The sequence below is a fragment of the Pavona decussata genome, unplaced genomic scaffold (assembly GCF_977016875.1).
Source record: "Pavona decussata unplaced genomic scaffold, jaPavDecu1.1 SCAFFOLD_235, whole genome shotgun sequence".
Taxonomy (NCBI): Eukaryota; Metazoa; Cnidaria; class Anthozoa; order Scleractinia; family Agariciidae; genus Pavona; species Pavona decussata.
In genome coordinates, this window is record NW_028145640.1 from 91,317 (window position 1) to 114,318 (window position 23,002).

General features: G+C 38.7%; 2 protein-coding genes across 2 annotated transcripts; one reads left to right on the forward strand and one right to left on the reverse strand.

The window, feature by feature from the left end:
- Positions 1 to 2,633: 2,633 nt before the first annotated feature.
- Positions 2,634 to 11,226, reverse strand: LOC146457931 (uncharacterized). Its single transcript, XM_085091381.1, has 5 exons — positions 11,130 to 11,226; positions 10,311 to 10,510; positions 9,093 to 9,347; positions 8,306 to 8,837; positions 2,634 to 3,037 (listed from the first exon to the last, which is right to left on the reverse strand). Exons 1-4 carry the CDS (start codon positions 11,155 to 11,157, stop codon positions 8,337 to 8,339), a joined length of 984 nt encoding a protein of 327 aa, XP_084947507.1. The 5' UTR covers positions 11,158 to 11,226; the 3' UTR covers positions 2,634 to 3,037; positions 8,306 to 8,336.
- Positions 11,227 to 13,394: 2,168 nt separating this feature from the next.
- On the forward strand, positions 13,395 to 17,586 carry LOC146457932 (uncharacterized). The gene is made up of 7 exons (XM_085091389.1): positions 13,395 to 13,736; positions 14,226 to 14,553; positions 14,897 to 15,334; positions 15,758 to 15,937; positions 16,198 to 16,466; positions 16,807 to 16,853; positions 17,177 to 17,586. The coding sequence occupies exons 1-7, from the start codon at positions 13,571 to 13,573 to the stop codon at positions 17,462 to 17,464; spliced, it is 1,716 nt and encodes a 571-aa protein (XP_084947515.1). The 5' UTR covers positions 13,395 to 13,570; the 3' UTR covers positions 17,465 to 17,586.
- Positions 17,587 to 23,002: the final 5,416 nt, after the last annotated feature.

The window sequence follows — 23,002 nt, forward strand, 5'->3', positions numbered from 1 at the left end:
CTTCGGAAGCTTTCAAGTGGTTAAATAGTGTTCAAAGTTCAGGAAGATTTTCCTGATTCTCCGCCTGCGTAATTGTTGTGAACTTGGACATTGCAGTTGAAGAAAACCTGCCGGAAAGCTTCTTCGCTCGCTTTGCCGAACCTCGGTATTTACGAACTGATTTTGGACTAAAACTGTCCCTTCACTTTGAGGTTGTCGTTCTTGCTGGCCATGGCATTCGTTTTCTTTCGCAGCTGCAGAGATACCAGTGCATGGGGAGGCTTCAGAGGCTCCGGTTGAGACAAAATCACTGAGAACGTGTGACATCTTCTGCTGTTCTATGGATGGGCGATCATTGTACGATTCGACCGCCTGGTCTGATCTGTGTCCTGTAACATATTTTAAACATAACATATATTACCCGTCTTTCTGAGATCCTTTACAAAGGCATCCAAAATTTTATTGGCTTCGGTAAACACAGCGTCGGAGATGATAGAAAAAGGCTTGTTGTTTGGTGGCGAGCGAAGAAAGCGATCTATGGCGGCTCGAATGGACTTAATGGATGTTTTTGTAATACATGCTGTCTTTCTTCCTTGCGGAGGTGTACAAAACATTTAAGGCATTCATGTAGCTCCTCTTTGGACATGCCTTTAATTCGTTTCGAAAATTTTGTGGCAACAGGACTTGACAGCCATTCTGTAAATAACAAAGTGAGAATTTTTGTCGTTGTTACGCAGTTATAAAATTATCAAAATATCGACAGTGAACGTATTAATTGTTGCTAGTTTTTGAGTAAAACTCCCAGATACTTACCATTAAATATGTTCATGCCGAACTTTGTGGCTTTCTTCGTTTTTTCTAGAACAGCATTGTCTAGTATCTCTTGAAGTTTAGTGGGAGACAGCTCCTGAAACCTGCCATTATCGGTCACTATGGATAGTTGAAGTTAAAAACTTCGTGCGGAAAATTTTTAAACTTGGCGCACTATTTTCCATATTAGGTAAAACTCCGACTAATGGTTCATAGTCGGAGTTTTTGAGCCAATTAGAGAGCTAGAAATGCAATAGTCGGAGCTGAGAATATACTTAATTGTATTAGCCAAATGTTTTCATTTTCATCTGCATACTTCAGATGGACATGAATATCATAAGAGATAAGACAATACGTCTGTAGAAAAACCTGGCTGAAGGTTTATTTATTCAATTAAACAAGCCTTACCTGTAAGTTAAAGTTTGATCGAGAGTTAGCCCAACCATGGAGGGCACGTTCACGTAATCTAGTGGTGACGTAATGGTGAGGTTAGACATTTGTTGCCTATTTATTCTACGGAACACTGCACATTTGGAATACATTCGTGACTCAAATGCACTATTGCGCTTATTTTTCTGGTAAATATAATTTAGTGATTACAAGCCTGCATAGCAAGCATTTCATTGGGGTTTTGTGCCTTTTTCGCTTTTTGACCGCGCGGATATTGGGACGAGAGCGAAAAGACGAGTTTTTTCTTTCTCTTGTCCCAGTTTCCACGCGTTCAAACAGCGAAAAACGTACAAAATCCCACTGAAATGCTTGCTACGTAGGCTAAGTGATTTCAAATACAAAACGCCAGGCTCGTCAGAATGAATGTGAACTTGTGTAATTTGGAAGACTCATGTAAAATAAGTTGTATATAGATCACTGTAAAGAAGAACTGGCTCCCTTTTTTTAATTTATTATTGCTTGTTGACAGTGGCATCAATAAACGTTTTCAGTTCAGGGTATGACTTACACATGTTGTATTGTTATGGTAAGCAAGTTGTCTTATTTTGTCACTTTTCAGAAAACCACTGGGTCGGCAACATTAGGTGTATTCACAAGCGTTTTCAAAGTTCTAATGCTCTGCAACGGAAATGCAGTTTAACAATAATATTCGCATCAGCATTCTTAATACCAAGGAAACAGAGCCTCCTTCGGGTGTTTTTTTTTCCATTATTGTTAATTCTATATCTACTAGCTCACGCCCTTGCCTACACAATCCACTAAGACACACATAATCCAGTAGCGCAAACTACACTTAGCCGGGAGGGGGTGTATGTAGTTTGTCGCGAACCAAAGGTTTCACGTGGATTCCCCCTATCGGGCAAATTCTCGTACTTGCATCTAGGTTTGATTGTGTGTTTGTCATGAAATTCCAGCGACACCGCTTGTCCGGCATGGGCAAAAATGGCGCTTGATTTGAATTCAACTTCGTTTTCAACAAGGCCTTTATCGATAAATAAACTTCTCCGAGAATGAGTTGCTCTGAAAGGAACGCAAATTATCCTTCTTGGGACATGGTGATGCAGATAAGCGGGTGCTTGAGTTTCAAGCGAATGTTAGCGAAGTTTTAGAAGAGCTTTCCTCGAATAACGGATCAAATCTGGCTTCAAGTTTTCCTACTTTGGCCTGGGTCGCTCTAGGGAAATTTTGACCAAATTTGTGTTTGTTTAACATTAAAATCTGTCATCACATCACATTTCTTTGTGCGACCGGTGTTTCACAAATTTCTCCGCAGAAACTTCAAAGACAGAAGTGTATGGGTGGAGCAAGCAGACTTTGAAAAAATCGAAAAAACAAACAGACAAACAAACAAAAACAAAAGACACCGCTTCCGGAACTGTCAACGCCAGTCATTCCACAGGGGGCCCACACAAACTATGTGACCGTTTGTATTTTGAATTTATAGAGGCAATGTATGGGAATATCGAAAATCCCCGTATTATCGTACTAGATTGCGATAGATATTCTCATTTAACATCAAAATAAACGTTATTTTACCTTAAATGTTGTGTGTTGTCGTTCCTGAGGTTGAAGACGGCGATTTTAGCCATTTGAAGGGTTCGGCGTTGAACGTTCACTCGAGCGTAATAGACGCGAGAGAAGGGAGGAAAGCTCTCAGTCGGACCGGTCCAGCGCCGAGCCGAAAATCACGAACAAATCATCATCGCACGGGTTCCAAACAACGCACCAGGGAAGTTGAAAGTCTTAGCTTTCATCTCGTACCATTTGATTTGAAATCCGTCCAAAACTTTTACAGGAAGACCGAAAATGAAACCGAAAAATTCAGCAATCCAAGCCCGATGGATGCGTAGCTGGACTTTCGTGTGCCGACTGAAAACTGTCACGCTGTTTGCCCCTCGCTGATTGGATGATTTCAAACAATGCCCTTTCAAAAATCCGTCCCGTGCGATGGAGGCAGGAGCAAATCAACAGCAGCGAACTTGCTAGCAGCCTGGGGTTAGGCGAATTGCGCGTGACGGGCGCCCGGAAAGGCGCCAATCTCTTTGTTCGTGTCAGCCAATGAAGAAGACGACTGTTGTTTCGACGCGAAAGGTCGGTATTCGCGGCAAGGATCAGGAAAGGTCAGACAAGGATATTCACGGCAAGATCACATAAAGATAAGGGTTTGAGTTTATTGTCAAAAATGATGTGCAGGATCAGTTAGATACATTTACATGGAAAGGTAATGTGTGACTTTTTTTATGCGAATTTACGACTTTCATATACGATATGGTGCAGTGTGATGAGACCGGCGTCTTTGCTTTTCAGATTTCCTTTGACATCCGATCAATATCAGATTGTAAACGCGGCCATTGGAGGTCATAACCTTCTGATAACCGGACAAGGAGGAACAGGAAAATCCACCTTGGTTCGGGCAATCTACAACAGTCTACAAAATAATGGCAATAAGGTGGAAGTTATCTCAAAAGAGGAATTGCAACGACCGTTTACGACAATACGGAAATCCGCCCGTCGACTGCCCATGCATTTTATGGCCTTCGTACAGCTGATCTTCCATGCAATTTAGTAGTCGATCGCGCTGTGGCAAACAATTTAGCCGCTGAACGTGTAAAAGCAGTTGACGTTGTGATATGGGACGAAATCAGCGTGTCCAGTCGAAGAGTTTTTGAGCTTGCTAATAAAATTCATCTCGAGTTAGCATCAAAGTGTGATACTCCACTATTGTTCGGAGGTATTCAGGTGATTGTTGTCGGCAATGTTCTGCAGCTTCGCCCCGTGGCAAATTATTTCGACCTTGGGAAATTCGCTTTCACGTCTCCGCTCTTCATCAGAGCAATTTCACATCGAGTTGAATTGACCACCATCATGCGGCAGAACGAAGAGGATAAGGTTTTCGTGGCTTGCCTGAAGGAAATTCGGGTGGGGAAATGTGGACCAGAATCAATGGCATTTCTAAAGAAAATGTCCAGAGATTTGCCTGAGGAAATCAATCGTTCTGTTATTCATGTGTTTTTTAAACGTCTTCCTGTTCAAATGTTTAACCTCGGTATCCTTTTTTCTTTGCCCGGGGATTTAACCAGATTTGATGCTGTTGATGAGGGTGATGTTGTGGGAATAGTGTCCTGCCGATCAAGTGCTGCTGCTGAAGCCTGGATGTTTAGTGATGCTTTTATGGAACAAGTCGGATACTTTAAGAAATGGTTCACGAGGAAAGTTTGTCGGTGTAAAGGGTGATGGAGTTCTTGTTCATTTTGATGGTGAGGGGCATGTGTTGTTGAGGAAAGAAACTTGGACAAAGACTTTAAGAACTGGAGAAGTGATCGGAAGTCGAAGTCAATTCCCACTTACCCTGATGTGGGTATTCACATGTCACAAATCACAGGGACTGACATTTGATTCAGCAATTGTTCACTGTAATAAAGAATTTGTGTCTGGATTACTGTATGTGGCGTTGAGTAGAGTCTGTTCAAGTACATGTCTGAAGGTGGTTAACTTCAACAAAAACCAACTTCGTCCCCCACCTGCAGAGTGCATAAATGTTTGTGCACACAGTAAAGACATGGAACATGATCTGACATGCTGTCGCAATAGTGTTCTTGGGAACTTGGGAAGATTTAGTATTGTAAGACGGCTTTGAACTTCCAAACGAAGACGATGAGGGCCACGATGTCCTTGAAGATGTCTCAAAAACAGACAATTTGGTACAATCCTATTTTGATCGAGGAGAAGCAGATGAAATCGCCATTGACCTGCAGACTGTTCACATGCTACTGATTGATGAGGTGACTGACAATTTTTGCAAGTGCCCTCCACCAACCTTCAGCATGGTGGCTGTCCTTGAGAAGCTATTTGTACATGAACCACTGAGTGAGTTTGCCATCAGTAAGAACAAACTGATAGAGGAGATTGCAAAATATGACACTGTCAAATTGGAAACAATGGGGAAAATACTTTGGAGCCAAGCATGCAAGATTATACTGGAGAACACATTGGAAAATGTGAATGAAGTCCAGTTATCAACCACTCAATGGAGAAAAGATACTCGGGAACTGTACATGTTGATTACACGGTCACCCTCTTACAACAGTGTTCTTGAAATGTTTTTTGAGGCTAAACCAATTAACATGTTGCAGTCAACAGTTGGGGCTTCTCTCATGATAGGTGTCTTTAAGAAGTCACAAAGTGCGTTGCAGAAAAAGTTGCAAAGGCCACAGCAAGAGAGCCACTGAATTTCAATGTGAGGAGCATGTCAGCGCAGGGCCTTGCCAAGGTACGGCACATTGGAGCATGGGCAGTGAGAAAAGTCGTTTACCATCATTAGCAGTATGTCAGGCTGAACATGGTGTCAACTAATGCTGCAACCCGTGATGAAGCATTCAGACGACATACTACTGCTTCCCTGTTGGAGGAAAACATCATTGTCAATTTTGAAACCCTCTCACTCACCACCAAGTATCCAGAGACCTTGAAGGTAACTTAAGATCTGCAATTTCGAAACAGGGGCCTGACCCATATCGAGGATCAACCGCATGAATTCTTTATTGAAGTTGAAGTTTTACGTGTCAGCTGCTTAAATGATTACAAGCTTGCCTTGTTTGGTGAAGATTTGATTCATGTGATGGGATCAACTATGAAGAGTGACCCACAGTTACAACAAAAGTGGTTTGAATGTTTTCCCCAAGAGGTATGTTTTAATGTAAGCTACAGCTGTACCATGTTATTTTTGGAACAAGACTGATTATGCAAATAAATTTATACTAAAAGTTTTTTGTTATTGGTTTTATAATGTTATTGTTCGGAATATTACTGACCTTTGGGATTTAACGTGCATTTTGATCCTGGATTGATGTTGGTTATAACCCTTTAACCCCAAAGAGTGCCAATTGGCACATGATGTCATAACTCAGTCAATATTATTTTGATGGATTTCCATGAATTTTTGATAGCAAGATGGTCACTTTTTTTCACTAGAACTTGTTGGTCTAAAGACAAATATTTTATTGATCGACATGTTGAGAACTGCAAAATACGGTATAGTTCAGGGGTATACCTACAGTAAAAACCCGCATATGAGAACCTAGAATTTTCGAGGTCAGGCTGAACAGGCTATTATATTTTGGGGTAGTTTTTCACAATTCAGGCTGATTAGGTTCTTAATTGTTTCTTATTTTTCAGAGGTTGTCGTACTGTAACCCATGGCAGAAATCATCTATAAATTGTCTATATTGCACTGTAGCTTTATGGAAAACATATTTCTAGTGAAAACCAAACAAATGTAAATAATAATAATAATAAAAAAAAATATATACACAATAACTTTTTGTCACACAATTAAAATCCAGAATTTTGACCATCAAAATTGGAGTCATTGTTTTTGTATAAGACCCTATTTTTTTTTTTGGCCAGGCTGAACAGGTTCTTATATTTTTGGGTATTTAAATGCCAAATTTCAGCTTGTAGGTTCTTATATCACTAGGTTGTTATATGGGGGTTTTTACCGTAACATAAACAAGGATTGGGACATTTTAAACATAATTTGTTACGTTTTAAAGGCCCACATTCACCCAAGATGTATTGCGCGCTGAGGAACCGTTTTCATATATGAAAGCCCCCCCATTTTATTTGAGCGGGAGTCGAGTGAGAAAGCAATAAGCGATCACGAATATTCTTTCCCTCCAGCACCAGTCGTCGACGAAACCCGAATGAACTGCTTGAGTTTGGACCGCCAATAAGCTCAAGCGTTTGGACAATACAGCATTTCAAAACAAAAGCAAACGACCGCAATGACTCTTGGGTGAAGGTGGGCCTTTAAACCCATTTATCTCAAAGTCATAACTTTTCCCTTTTATGATTATATCAGTTTATGAACTATCCCCATCAGTAGCTTTCAAATGGTATATCATACATGGGTAACCTTGTACATAAAGGTTTTTGTACAGCATCTCCTTTAGTAAGTTCTTATTCATTTTAATTTCTCATCAGGAACTAATCAAACAAGCATTTGATGATGTAGTTGACAGATATGTGATGGTGGGAGCTGGACAATACCTGCGTGACTTCAGGAGAGCACATAGGTAACTTTCAAATGTACAAGTTACAAATAATACCAGTTGTCAAAAAAAGAAACTCACAAAGAGATTTAAAAAATGTTTATGACCAAGTTTTATTACCTCAATAGTGACATGGTGAAGACTGTATTTACACATACTTAATAAAAAACCTCCTGTACAATTTCTAAAAGGAAAAATGATAACTCTACCAAGTTATTTCCTAAAGTACCTTGGATTGCTTGAGTGCCCTAATGAATGCACAAATGAAAGACTTGACATGTCTCTTTTATTCCTTTATTTATTCCTCTATGTATATTTTTAAAATTACATTAAATGTGTCAGTATTATTATTATTTCATTTTCAATTTAAAATTTTTTTTCTTTCTGAAAAAAGACAAGGGCGGGTAATTTCATTGTGAGGAAATGCTGATATTTAATTCCTTTTTTTAACCATCAAGATTGAAGAAGTCTGCAGAGCACAGGAAGGTGGTTTTGCAGAGAAAGAAGGCTTTGGAGGAGAAGAAGGCTGCAGCTCCTTACAGTGATATTGTTGGAGACAAATCACTAGCTAAAGTGACCAGCCCTGTGACACTCAAACAGTACATCGAGCAATTTGGAGAGAAGGCTTTAAGCAAGGTGTACACCAAAATTCAGCTTCACTCTCTCTGCCGTGCTTATGGAATTCAAGTGAACATAAGATCAGCAAAGGCCAAGTTGGTCCAAGGTTTAGTTCCTGTTGTCAAGTCCAGTAGCAGTATGCCTTATCCTTACTATACCAGTGTCCTACAATGCAGTGTTAATTTGAATGAAGACAACCAAAGGATAACTTTGCAAATTTCTAGAGGTGAATGAAATGAAGGTGAGGCTGTCATGCTCATGTATTGAAGCTATTACATTGTTTCTGAAACATTTGTCTGCGGCATTTAACATGTCAAATTAATAATCAATGAGAGCTTATTTCACTAGTTGATTTATCATACTCACAATTTTTTGTTTTTGTACATAGTCTTTTCTGTAACCTTGAAAATTTAGTTACATTTGTATCAGTCAATAGAATTTTCTTTTCTTGCCAGCTGCACCAGCATTACTCTTCCTGCTTATTGTGGTCTGCCCGTAACGAATAGAGTTTTGTGTCGATTCTTGAAGACGATAAGTTGGGTGATTATTTTGTCCAGTGCATGCTCTCACTTGGCAAAAATGATTCTCAACGCAGTCCTGGTTAATTATGGCAGGTTTGATCACAGTTTGTGGAAATTTCTTTAATTTCACAGCAATGATTGATAGAAATCCCAGAATCATGGATTGTAAATCAAACCACAGTTTATTCGTGAGAAACTTCTTTGATGCCTCACTGCCTGCTTCAGCTTTCCATTGATTTAAAAAAGACAGAAAATCTTGCAATGCCTTTAGTCGATAATCATCTAAGCTTTTAATTGTCTCCCTGTCATTAAAGAGTTGCACTAATTGTGATGTGTGGCCTAGGAGCTTTAATGTGGCATCAAGACAGCTTCCATCTTGACCTTTGCTGTTTAGGTGACCTTGGTATGCCTACTAAAAACTTGTTTATTTGCTCATTAATGTGTGAAAATCAGGGTTGAAGTTCAATATCCTTAGCAGTCCTAGAGCTAAGCTAGAAAATATGAACTGAGGGTGGTTACTGGCAGGTGAAGTGGATGACACATTCAATTCACTAAAAAAGACCAGGGTCAGGTTAAACGTGAAAAAAATATATGACTAAAGGATTATTAGTATTTTTGTTAAGGGGGAAATTTAAAGACCAAGCATTTTAGCCAGGACAAGTACCTTCATAAGGGCCAGCATATTTCTGTCCAAGACATCTTCCGCCAGGTGGTTACGCATTTTGGATGCTGGATCGAGCTGGAAATGTTCTACTGTCAGCTTGTGATGGAAGGACATGGAGTATTCTCCCTGATCATAATCATATGCATTTCTGAACTGATCCCAGGTGATTGCCTTGCCATTGTATGTGAGACACCTGGTGCCTGAACCATCTGTTGAGCTCTTTAAAATGTTGTTTCTGATCTTTTTGAAATTGTGCTGTGAGAGTTAAAGCATTTTATTAGGCTCTTCAATGTTACATTCACACTGACTGATAATTATTTTCTTTGTGTTATTGAAAAGAAATATTCCCAGAGGGGAGGGAAGGGATTCCTGTATAAAGTTTTCAAGGGCAAAAATGTTTCAGTTTGGTTTGGTGCTTAACATTTAATCTGAAATGACTGCCATTGGATTATTATGCCATTGACCTTTTAATCATATGGCAGGTTATATTTGTCAATCGACTGGCTTTTATTGATGTCTCATTTTAACTGTTCTATAATAAGAGTGGTTAGTCTCATGACTGGACAACTGGTTCCTCTTAGGGTTTGAAATCAATTTGAGCCATGCACATGTCTGACTGAACAACACCCTGTGATAGTTTAGGATGTTGTTCAACAGGTACCTTATAATTACATAATTATTAATTTTCATGGGAACTAAATGTTGTGAAAATTGTCAAAATATAGACATGCATCAACAAACAGTAAGTCTGGAAGGGGGGGGGGGGGCAGATTTAACTTATCCATAACAATAGTTTCCAATGACACTGAACAAAACGAAACTGAAAACAGTTTGACATGTTCCTTTGCAAGAAAGCAGAGCTATACATGAGGGAGATAGGCTTATGTTTGTCGAGTTCTTGCATTTTTGTCTACAAAATGCGCTAGATCAGATCATAAGTTGTTCCTTTCAAGGATTGACTTGATTTCTTCTTTTTATCCTAGAATTATTTTGTAACTAACTGAAGGTCTTATTTCACCATTTTTAACAAAAGAGGTACAAAAAAACGTGACACTTCCCCTTTAAGAATTACATAATTATTGTTCCAATGCAAAAATTACCTTAGGATCCATCATAAACACCATGGGTTCTCCAGTGTAGACATTTTGGGCAGTGAACTTTTTTTTCTACTGCTTCATTTTCTCCGTTAAAATGCAGTTTGATGAATTGGCGATTCACCTCAGCCCCATCTAATATACACCAGTAGACAGTGAATCCGGATTCCATCATTTCAAGCACACCTTCCCAAAAAATGCTGAACAGGTCAGTTGGGGTACATGAACCAGATGGAAATTGTGCAACAGGAAATCGGAATCCACTATCACTTACGAAGATAAACTGAAGCACATGTGTTGCAAGTTCTGGCTCACAGCTTTTCCCTAGAATTAAGGAAATTTAAAGTATGTTGAGAGTTATTTCAAAATGTTGAGTTAAAATTACCCCTAGTGGCAATACATTTTTCATCAACTTTGAAAGAGGATGGGTTTCAGTTTTTAAAATTCTAGAAATTAGTTATAAAGTTTTTTGGCATGATAACTGTATTGTGCAGTTCCAAACAATATCCATACTCCCCCCATGGAAGGTTTTTTGTTTTGCATCCCCCGTCCCACCAGGAAATTCCAGTTTAGCTTCATACTTTACTTCTAAAATTTTGACTTTTAAGACTCCCCTCCCCCTAGGAATTTCCGATGACGTTCCATGGGATGGGTATGGATTTTTTCTGGAACTGCACATTTTTGGACTTGCAGATAATCATAATTTCTCAATAATAACATGTATGTATAGGTCCTTCAAATAAGGGACTCCTGAAAATATGAACCTTTTGAATATAATATCATGATATGACTGTTCATGATAGTTTACATATTTTGTTCATATTGCCGAGAAAACATAAAAATGGGAGCAAGTTTTTTTTAGATATGTACCTTTACTAAAAAGTGTGTGAAAAATAGAAGTGTATTATAACCCAAGAATGAAATAAGTGAACATTGACATTACCTGAAATCTTTTCAAATGCATCATGCATTTCACCCAAATCTACAAAGCCAACCAGCTTGTGTTTGCCATCTTTTTTCACTATTTCAATGTCCTCCTGAAATTTGTAATATCAAGTCAAGATTAGTTATTTTTGCAATTAGTACAGAAATCTACACTATTTGTCATCACTTTTACACATTGATATCTTGGTGTCAGTATACAGTGCAAAAAGATATATTGTTCCTCCAATATAAAAATCTAGTTAGTTATCACTGGGTGTTAGCTATCATGGTGTTCAGATCATTTTGCATTTTTGGTAAACTACCCACCTACCCCTCCCCTAAGCCAACATTAAGACTACCATGTTCTCAATTAGGGCAAACTGTTGGTTGAGGGGAGGGGTACTGTAGGCGGGCAGGTTCCACAAAATGTATAAAAATCAGCAGTAATAATAAATTACCACCCTGGACTTTCATTTCATCTAAAATGAAGCCACCCATGTAGGCATCTGGCTTTAAATTATTGGCTTTAGCTTCCTTGAGACACCATTTCAAAGTATTTGAGTCCCATCCTGGACGTTGGGGGGTTTTGTTCTTGTAGTACCTTGAACAAAAATAAAATTATTATTCCAATGAATATTATACAATGAATTATTTCTTTGGAACTGTGATGAAGGTACATCAGTAAGATGAGTGAAAAACTTGTAGAGTTTGGTTTGGTATCCTGTTAGAGTGTAGTGTCAATGAATGTTTTATTTGGATACTGGATGAAACTCTACAACAATTACCTGATGGTGCGGTTACTCGGTAGATATAAGAATTTTTGCAGTGGATCAAGAGTATGTGGATTCTTGCTGTACAACTCCACGCATAACCTTATAACCCTGTTGAAAAATGAGAGATTAAGTGAAATAGAATAGTAATTATAACAAGTATTTCATCAAAAACAAATCCAGACATTGTCAAGATTGTAACTGAGCCTCCCACTGACATCGGTATACAATTGATAGATAACACTCTTTCAATCACCTTTATGTATAAAGTGAACGTTAAAGGGTTATTCACATATCTTGAAACAAGCTTTTACCTCCTCTCTCTCTTTCATTTTTTGATATTATGCTTCAAAGCTATTTGTTTTGGGTTTGTTGTTTCACTAAACCGACTAACTGGCAGTCTGTTGCTTGCAGTTCATACTCTCTTACCACATCAGATACAAGTTACTGGAAATTTAAAACAATTGTGTCAGAAAAAAAGACTATTTGTATTATCAGAAGCATATAACCTCGAAGCGATTAGGTCTGTCGCAAAGCTGGGTTTCATTAGCGCGCGAGATTAGCCAATCAGAATTTACTTCCTAATATGGATACACGCGACCATTGCGTGAGCCTCGCGCGAGTGCTCAGGGAAAAGCTACATCGCCTTGTAAACAATGTCATCGGTGCGCTGCAAAAGAAAATTGCAGTTTGTTGAGGTCAAGTTTGACCAAAGTGGGACCCTTATTCAATCTAAACGCCCTAGAGTGACTGCGACCGAAAGTCCCAAATGCAACTTCGCGAAGTTAGGAAGTTCACGTAACGATGCGAGCGCAAATGCTCAAGAAAATTTGTCACTCCGGCAGCGAGGATATTGTTTTATCGCTCCGCGACCAGTCCAGCTGTGTGCAGAAAATTACCAAAAGACGAGTAATAACCCTGTAAATGGCCTTCAGTCGGACACTTCGAACATAACGGGGAAAGAAACGCCAATAAAGTCGAGCTACACAACATCCACTACGCCGATCCATTCCGATGTCTGCGATAATTGGATTCAGCGAGCTAAAAAAGTTGTTTCTGCCAAAGCTCCAGGATTTCAATTCACATTGTGGAAGGCTGGCCACGGTGAAGTATGTATGGTGTCAAAAGCTGACTTGTCTGGGTACGATCCAAACTTGTTAGCGAATGGTTGTGCTCCAGTGTGTTTACATGTTTCCTCGGACGGGAACTACGCCATTAAAGTACTCTTTCGTGATGCATTTAAAGGCGCACTTAAGGATGAAGGTGATTTGACCTCTCTCCTTGACATTATGAACAGCTACAAAATTTGTGCTGGCCTGAAATCGCCACCAGAGGTCAACTCGGATTTGAAACGGACATGGGGATTCCCTTTCCAAAGAGTCGACAGCCATAAATGTTTACTGCTACATCTACCTGGCAACAAAAAGCAAGTACCTGGCTCTGCTCTCTTTGATGTATGTACAGATTGCAAGAAACTTTACCGGAAACTGAGTGATATCGCAAAGAAACGTCGAAGTAACGGAAGAAATCGTGTGCAGAAGTCTTCAACGTGTAATTGGAAGTTCTTAAGTCCGAAAAGTGCAAAGAAAAGAGTGCGTAATCTAACGGCGGACGGCGACGACTAACGAAGGAAGTGGAAAGACTGAGGAAAAAACTTGACGTTTCTCTCTCTCCTGAGTTGTCTAGTGAGATGAGGCAAATTACTTCCAAAATAAGTTCACAGTATTACGAATGTTTGGACGATATTTTCGAGGAAGCGGAAAAGAAAATGAAAGGAAAGGGCAGACTGATGAAAGAAATGTGGAAGCAGGATGTGGACGACAGAAAGGCCTTTTGGAAAGATCAGTGTCGAAACGGTAGGCGTCAAAACTTTGATTTTTCCTGTAAGTGTGAAATTTTAAAAATTAATCTCTATGAAAATCACGGTATTTTGCTTTTGGGAACAAACTGTTTTAACATTTTCTCTTTTATCAGTTCTTATATATTTACTTAATCAGAAGTGTTACATGTACATATGCATCCGCTTGCGTTACAAAATATTATTATCTAAAATAAATTTTGCCTCCTAGAATTTCAGTCAACCTTGCTCTGCTCAGAGTTTAAGATAATTTCTTATCGTCTTATTTCTGACCGCTTGTTTTAAAGAACCACTGCAAGTAACACTTTGATAACAGTTAAATTTAGGCCTGTATGTTTTGGTCACGCAATAACAAAAGAAAAAAAAACATGAATTGTTTACAAAGTGAAAATTTGAAGAAATAGCTTTCATAAATGGCAACCCGTAAACCACTTTTTCAGCTTTTGTTCAATCTAAGCGATCCTATTTTTTCCCTCATTTAAATTAGGAAAGGGAAGAACTGGTAATAGATGGTCTGCAATAACATACAGGATTGCACTGGCGGTGTTCACCCGCAGTCCAGCAGCATATGAAGCACTAAAAAGCTATCAGATTTTGAACCTCCCATCAGTGTCTTCATTAAAGCAGTTCACTTCTGCAAACACCCAAGCGGCTGGTTTAAACCTCCCACATCTGCATGATGCAAAATTAACATATGCTGCATACAAAGTGGAAAGGAAAGACCAGGGTTTTCCCGAGTCTAAGGATACAGGTGTACTTGTTTTTGATGAGGTGAAAGTGGTGATGAAAGTCCACTGGAATAGTGCAAACAATGGGTAAGACTGTTTTTTAACCATCAAACTAGTAGCATGGTAAAATCTGATCAGTTTATTAGCTTTCAATATATAAACGGAATAATTCTGAAGGAGCATAAAGGCATTAAGGGACTATATCACGTGTTGGCTCTTGATCAACAGTCATTAAAAAAAGACTAATCAGTATGTCTGGTTAGAAAACATATTGATAATAATTTATTGGACATAGTTTAACTTTCAAGAGTGTAGACCAGTGTGCATGGCCATAACGACAATGTCAGGTGGCCCTCAGCAGGGTTAGTTACTGGAAGTTTGAAAGTACATGATGTATTTATCAGACTAACCTCTTCTTTCAACCTTTAAGGTTTGTGGGACATGCTATGACTGCTGATGACATGTCATCACTCCAAGATGTTTATGATGAACTCCGTGCACCCAAATCAGTCAAAGCATCTTACATCATGCAGTATTTATGGCGTGATCTGACCAGTGATTTTGACATAATCGGGCCATATTTCAGCAGTGGCAGAGGCATGGAGTGCAAATATATCATCTCCTGCCTGATGACCACAATACATTCATTCCATATATATGGTTTTAAAACCATGGCTGTGGTTTGTGATGGTGCCAGCGCAAATCTAAAGGCCATCAAATATCTAACCACAAAAGAAAGTGGGGCCTATGGAATCAATGAAAATCCCAGAGTGGACGACCCTCATCATGTGAAGACATGGATGCTAAATCCTTGGACCAACCAGAAGCTTTTTTTCATTCCTTGCCCATCACATCAGGTTATTTCTATGTTACAGTGCAACGAACTCAACTGGGGTCACCGAAAAAACCGACACTTTGAAATTTAAAGAAATATTCTTGTTTTTGATTGGTTTACAAACTACCAAAGCCAGACTCCTTTGTTGCAAACGTGACCTGTGATTGGCTTATCAATGTTGGGTGGCCTCAGTTGAGTTCGTTGCACTGTATTTATCTCATACTAATGTTCAAAAATGTGAAATTTTATTTAAAAAAATTATATTTGAAGTTTCCAGTGCTTTGCCTTGAGCATTTTGTTTTCCATGAATTCAGTTTTACATGTTGAAAGTTTAAGGTGTCGCTTATTACTCTTGGTCTGAGTGATGGAAAGTGCATGCAGTAAATATGGAGACAGCATAATAATAGCACTTCCCTCCACTAGCTAATCCAACCAGGACTCAGAACTGAGACTCAGGATTGCAGCACTTCACTCCTCTCGTCAAGCAAATGGTAGCCGAAGAAAGGATTTCAATTTATATGGAGTGAAGTTTGGATGGCAAGTCATTAAAGATCTGTGGAGAGAGATGGCTAGAGCAAAAAATGGTAGAATGCGACGGGTGCTACAGCTATGTTACAGACACGTCTACAAATGGCAGTCATACATTTGTCGATGAGCACAACTTGTGCAAACCATGCATATAATTTTGTTATGCATGGATGCAAGAATTTCATTAGTACATAAAAAGGAATTCATGTTAGACAAAGTTATGCACTTCATTATTTTATAATGTAATTGAATATCAATGTATGAAGTCATTAAACCTTTGCATACAACATACCATCTTAAATTGGCACCTGCTTGAGCTGTTTCAAATGATAGTAACTGACAACTATAATTAATAATAAAAAAGAAAGAAGACAGTATTGTAATAATGTTATTTTGAAAAATTTCAATTTCTTTAAATTGCAGCAAAATGGAGTTATTGCTGAACTCTCTGAATACAAGGAAAGTAATCCACCAGATGCTGGAAAGACCATTGAATACCTAGATGCTTGCCGCCAGTTATTTGAGAGGGGTATATTGAGTCATGAAAAGATCACAGATGAGCATTCCAGTGTTTTGCAAAATATGTCTAATGGTTATAACTTCTATGTTGGCTGGGCTGACTATGCCTGGGAGCAAGGTAGACTTCCACTGTTTAAATGAAAAAAAAAATTAAATGTCCATAATTTGTGACAGTTCTCTCATTGACAGATTTCCTGTTTTCAATCTATTCGCATTGTATAACCATTATGACAGTTCCTTCATTGACAGAATTTCTGTTATGAATTTATTGTACACTCAAAGACCTCTATAATCTTTATAGTTTCTATTTGTTCAAAAAGGAATACCATAAATATTGGTAGTATACACATAAGTGATTGTTACAAGAGTAGACAAACATCAATACAACCAAGCAGCTACATGTGTGCAATGTATGTATTTCACGCTTGTTTTGATTCAAATCACTTGTCAATTTACAGAGCCAAACTTGCCTGCTTCCAACCAAAAAGGGTTTCTTGCATGGCAGGTAAGTAACTTTTTTTCTATCAAAATATTCAATATTCAGTACGTATCATTAAGACAGTGAAGTTGTTTTTTATTGGTAGAGGCAAGTTTAATAACAATAATTGTTATAATAATAATAATTTGGATTTTTGATTATTAAAAATCCAAATATCAACAACTTGTTAGTAATAAGCTTGCTAGGTAATCAAGCTACATGTGGAAGAATTTCATAATTCAAAGGACATTAATATTTAATGAAAATAATTCCATGTCAAGTTGTTTCGCTCTCTTTTTTTTTCCCCAGAATTAGAAGCTAATACAAAACCTTTTTATTGTTCCCTACAGACGTGGGATTTGACAAGACTTATGTATTATGGCTTCACTGAGTTCTGCAAACACTTTGTCAGTTTCTTCCCAGGCTACTACATATGGCCTCTCCGCTTAAATGGGAGTGCACTTGAAACTATATTCAGTCAGCTGAAATTCAATATGAATGGCCAGTTGTCCAGTGTCAATTACTCAGCAGCGCTTACAACACTGAAGTTAAAACGACGCATTCATGGGTGGAGGGGAAAGTTTGTCTACAGAAAGACACCATTATATGTAAGAGAAATTTCTCTAAAAAGAAAATAATGTTCACGTTTAGAGAAATTTATCTTTCATACAATCGTGTGAACACTGGGTGATTACAAATATTATTTATTAAGCTATATCAAGGTCAATTTGGTCAAATGTAGACCAAATGGTTTTTGTTATGATGTTTTTTTTTTTTGGGGGGGGGGGGGGGGGCAATAATGATTATATAATAGGCCATTTCCTGAATTGCTTTGGGCCTCTATAAATCAAACCGAGGCTAGGTGCAGTCTTTCCTATGAAAAGAAGTCTTCATTCACATGTCTTTAAAACTAATTTCAATGAGAAAGATTATGTATCTGGCCTCACTTGGACAAAGAGGCTCAAGTAACTCAGAAATGGCCTTTTTTAAAAAGGAAGTGAGATTCTGATTTTAATTTCAAGTACAGAAACAAAAGCTACTTGTATCTTTTGTATAAATATATATAAAAAGTCAGCAATGTTGTGCAATTCATATTTTTTGACTACATGCAAAAAGGTATGTAAATCCCAGAAAATTATTTGTAAAAAATTGTTCTGTATAACTGACTGAGGTAACAGGTACAAACACACAGTTATATGAACTTGAGCACGAAATATCTTTAAAATAAAGCAGTAAAAGGTATTTTATTATCCCACATGCTTCCTGCTAGAATATACATTGTAAAAAAAAAACCATAATTTAAATTGAAGATTTAAAATGATTTGATGATTTGAAAATGAATGAAGATTGTCAACAGCACTGAGATAATCAAATATTTATTTTTCTGAAAAGTATGTTGCAGTTCATGAATACACAACCACAATGGTTAACTCTCACTATCATTACATACTCAAATAAAGTGCTCTGTCTATCACACTACTCTGTCTACCACTACACTAATAACTTCACTAATGTAATGTTCAGGGGTTTTCTGTTAGGGTTATTCCTAAGCTGTTCGATAACAATTCTCTAGAGGTTTAGAACTCCCCCTCTCATAAATAAATTACAGCTGGATATTTCATACTCACATACTGACAGATATGGCAGACATTAGTTGTTATGGATAAGCCATGATGAGTGAAGTTTGTTCAAACTGCACAAAATGTAAACCCAGACAGTTCTTTCTCTTATTTTGCAATATAGAAAATATTTTCATGGGAAAAAGACAATATTCTTCTTTATAAAAATAATAACCTTATGATAGTATGAATTTTGTGTTCTCATTTTTTGACTGGTGTTTAGATGCGAGTATGTAAACATGGTTGTGACGGCACTATCATTGTGTTTCCTGGCACAATTTGGAAACACTTCAAAGCTCTTGCTAGACTCTTAAAGTAATTTTGATGACTTTTTTTTTTTTTTGGAGGGGGGGGGGGGGGTTGGCTATCTCTTCCCCCCTGAGCGTGAGGAAACATGGCAAAACAAAGAAGGGCCACACTGCTTTGCCAGCCTTGTCTTCATTTGCTGAATTACTTTTGGGATTTATGTTTTACAAAAGCAATAGGACTTTTCCCCTGTTAACATAGCTTCATCTAAACATGAGGAGGGGTGGGTGAATTTGAGACAGATATGCAAACCAGAGATGCAGGTTTGCATATCTGTCTCAAATTCTCCTAACCCCCTTTGTGTTTAGATGAGGCTAGGAAAACATGGAAAAATTGTTTTAAATGCATGTGTTGATTAGTTGGCAACATTCCGCTTATTCCTGTAACATAACTTGTCTGTCCTGTGTTTGCCTCTCATGATGCTCCTCCAGACAATTCTGCGCTCTGACAAATTCATTGCACCTGATGTTGAAGATTTTGCGCAATAGTCTATTATAGAGATCTGCTTTTATGCCTGGGGAAATTTTTATGCCAATGGATATCAGTGCTTCATTAAATTTCCTATTAATGCCACCGTCACTCAACACTTGTTGTTCGGCAACCTGTAACAGCCAATTTAATTATTAGTTAAAAAATCAGGAAGCATTAGTGACACTTTAACTCACAAGGCATGTTGAACGAACCAAGATCACGCAAATATCTATTTGTGTAATGCACCTGCAAATGTCTTAGTGTGTCACAGAGGAGAGATCTTTTTACTGCAGCTGTCTAAAGGTAAGGTTCTTATTCCTTTGAAAAGGCAACCATATACAGTGTAACCATGTTTGATGAGAAGAAGCATATGCCTCTGTGCTAACCTATTCAGGTACAAATTGATTTCCAATTCGTGGATACGTTAAGGTAAATGCAGTAGAGTGAATGGTTAAATGAAAAAAAGAAATAAAAATAATGCTATTGATATCTCAAGCATTCGTTAAGAGGCCTAGGGGTGATAGTTTGCTTTTAATAGTTCTAAACTAACCTTGAACAGTCTTCTACCAAATGAGTGATACCCATTTTGATTCACGACTCTTCCGAACACTTGCGTAAACTTTCGCAGAAAACAAATCATTCCACCTTCAAAACAAGCAAGTTTCCTTCATCGAGATTATGCAGAAAACTTGGGAGGTTTGTCTTTTCGTGATCCTCCATTTTCTCAATAGCGTCTATCTCCTTCAATATCATGTTCTTAAGGCTCTGCTTGGACCTCGAAAGTGGTTAGGCAATTTGTCGTAAACGTTTTTTCAGTTTCAACGCCGCCGCAGAACCTAGCTTTAAAAGCGAAACATCGTCCTCAGAAATATCAGCACTCTCTCTAGCAGCCATAACTGTTGAACTAGCTTCCTGACTCTCCCTAACAAACTTAAAACCAGCGCTCGCAACACTCTCCAAAATACACGACACTATCTCCTTACCCCGGGATGGAACTGCCTTCACTATTTCCTCCATATCTCCGCTAGCTAGCACCTGCCTAACTAACTCGTACCATCTCACCTGTATTAACGCATGCTTGTCAAACGAACCCTTAACTCTTTCGGAAAATAAATCAAAGAAATGGTCATTGCAACGCTTCACTAACCCACGAAACGGTCCACTTGCCTCCAGCACATCCACATCGGCTGGCGTGCTCGAATTAAAAAAAAAACCCAAAGTTCGCTCTAGCTTCTCTGAAGATCCTTTCCACCACAACCTCTTCCGAGAGCGTTCTCCCGGCTAGACTGATCGAATTTATCTTCGCTCTCGAGAGTTTTTTGACGGTCTCTTTGCGAGCGGACGCCATTTTGTTTGTTATGAATCCTTCCATATTTGGGCAAAAAATACATTCGTGCTCCTGATTGGTCGGCTGATAAACCCCAGCTTGTTTCAAAACATTATAGCGGAATTTAGACGCTTCGGGGTGATATGCTTCTGGTATTATTCGTAATTGTTTTAAAATTTTCATAACAATGTAAATGGACGTGGGCCCAAGGAGTGCTAGCCTGCGCGTAGACGAAATTAAACTCTGGTTAAATCTTAATCAGAGTTTAGTTATCGTCTGCACGCAGACTAAAGGAGTGCTAGCCAGCACAGGTTTTACATTATTTTATATTCATGTAATACCTACTTTGGATGCCAACGGTACCCTCGACCAGAGGCAGTTGATGCAATTTTTTGTTGCTGCTCCCAGAGTATCTTCAATTCATCCGGCACTTCTTTTCCGGGGATGTTGGACATCATCTGCACGAGATCTGCATGATCTTCAAACGCCATTTCGACCATTTCTGAATTAAGTCTTGCTATGACCTTTTCACGGTTAATTCTCTTTTTTTTCTCCTCGGTTAGCTTGTCTAGAATTTCTGTTCTGGATAGATACCGATTATTACATCTTGGATTTGGTGCACCAGACGACTCACGTCTACTTTTAATTCTCCCTAGCTAATGTTTCGCTTGAACGCAATTCACACAACTCTCTCCCTGTGCGTTATTTGTCAGGACAAGGCAATTAGATGAGAATACCCTCGCCTCAGATGCCTCAAGTTCCTCTCGAAGATCGCGCACTTCATACTTGATATATAAATCTGGTGAGATGGGGGTGTCAGCAGGTAAATCGAACTTGAAACCTCGGCAAAAGCTAGACTTTTCAACAAAATGTAAAACAAATTTTACTTTCTCTGCCAGCCTTCCTTTTTTCAACGAAGACTCAAAGCCTGGGAAATCGCATAGATTTATTGTATGTTCGTGGGACTTCAACCACACCTTAAGCTCCCTTTCCTCGGTATATTGCAGGATCACTTCCGTTACCACCCTGTGGTCGTCGTAGAGTACGTGTTCTACACGCAAGAAGCTTAGCGAGCGATCGCTGTTTGCAGCTGACTGCCAGCCCACAAATGTGATTTTTGGCAATTCGTTCCATTCACATTGGTTTGATGTTGTTGCAGAACATTCCAACTTCCTCTTTAAATTTAGATATCCACGCTCTCGTACCCCTCCTTTGCATCTTCTACGTTGAGACATTACATACTCTCCGCTGTTCACTCAAAGTTCCTTTATGGCCTTAGTAATAAGGCGTACAGGGACATCATCAGCCGAAATATTCTCCTTTTCCATTTCGATAAAGTCGTACATATCCTGACTATACGAGAAGGCTTCATTATCTACCTTGCAGTTTTGAATCAGCCTAGAATGAACCGATAGCGATAAATCAATTTCAATCACCGACACAATTCAGTACAATTGTGCAATTCTGACTTTAGGATAAAGTGTAACTTACCAGACTTTAAGAGACACCAATATTTGGTCAAAATTCGTTCCAATTTTCCTCCTTTTGATAATGTTTCTCTCGTCGTTCGCTTTCAGCGTGGACAACATTTTCTTCGCATTCAAAGACTATAAACCGATCAGCTGGGAATGGAATATTTGAATACGAAGGAATCTGTTCCCCTGTTCATTCATTGGCGGACGCGAACAATGATCGGAAATGTAAGTGGCTTCCGGAGACCGTCAAGACACACGACCCGAGTCTGGTGGGTAAACAGTTGAAGGGTCACTAAAATGCCTGTGGTCCCCCACCCTCGTTAGGTATTTTGAATAAGTGATTGTCTAATGTCGTCCAATCAGAAAGGGGCAATCAGCGGGACGGTTTGTGGCTGGCACGTATGAATTTTGCTACGCATTCCAGTCGCTCGAATACTGTGGGATTTTGATTTTCTTCGAGGACTAGCTCCGGGCCGTTTGGATGGATTTTCGATTGGAAGGTACGAGAAGAATCGAAAATCTTTTGACCTTTATGCTGTGAACCCTTTCAAAACAAGGATTCCTCCCTTGTCTCTCTTCTATTACGCTCGAGTGAACGTTCAACGCCGAACCCTTCAAATGGCTAAAATCGCCGTCTTCAACCTCAGGAACGACAACACACAACATTTAAGGTAAAAATACGTTTATTTTGATGTTAAATGAGAATATCTATTGCAATCTAGTACGATAATACGAGGATTTTCGATATTCCCATACATTGCCTCTATAAATTCAAAATACAAACGGTCACATAGTTTGTGTGGCCCCCTGTGGTCATTTGACCCAGATATGACCTGCACATAAACTATTCAATCGGCGGGAATTTTAATATTCACCCGCCAACTTTCAGCATGGATGGACGTTTTCCTTTTTACCGGGATCATTCTCAGTGCAAAATGTTCCTCATTTTCACCCTACACTGGCTGGACCGATCTAAGA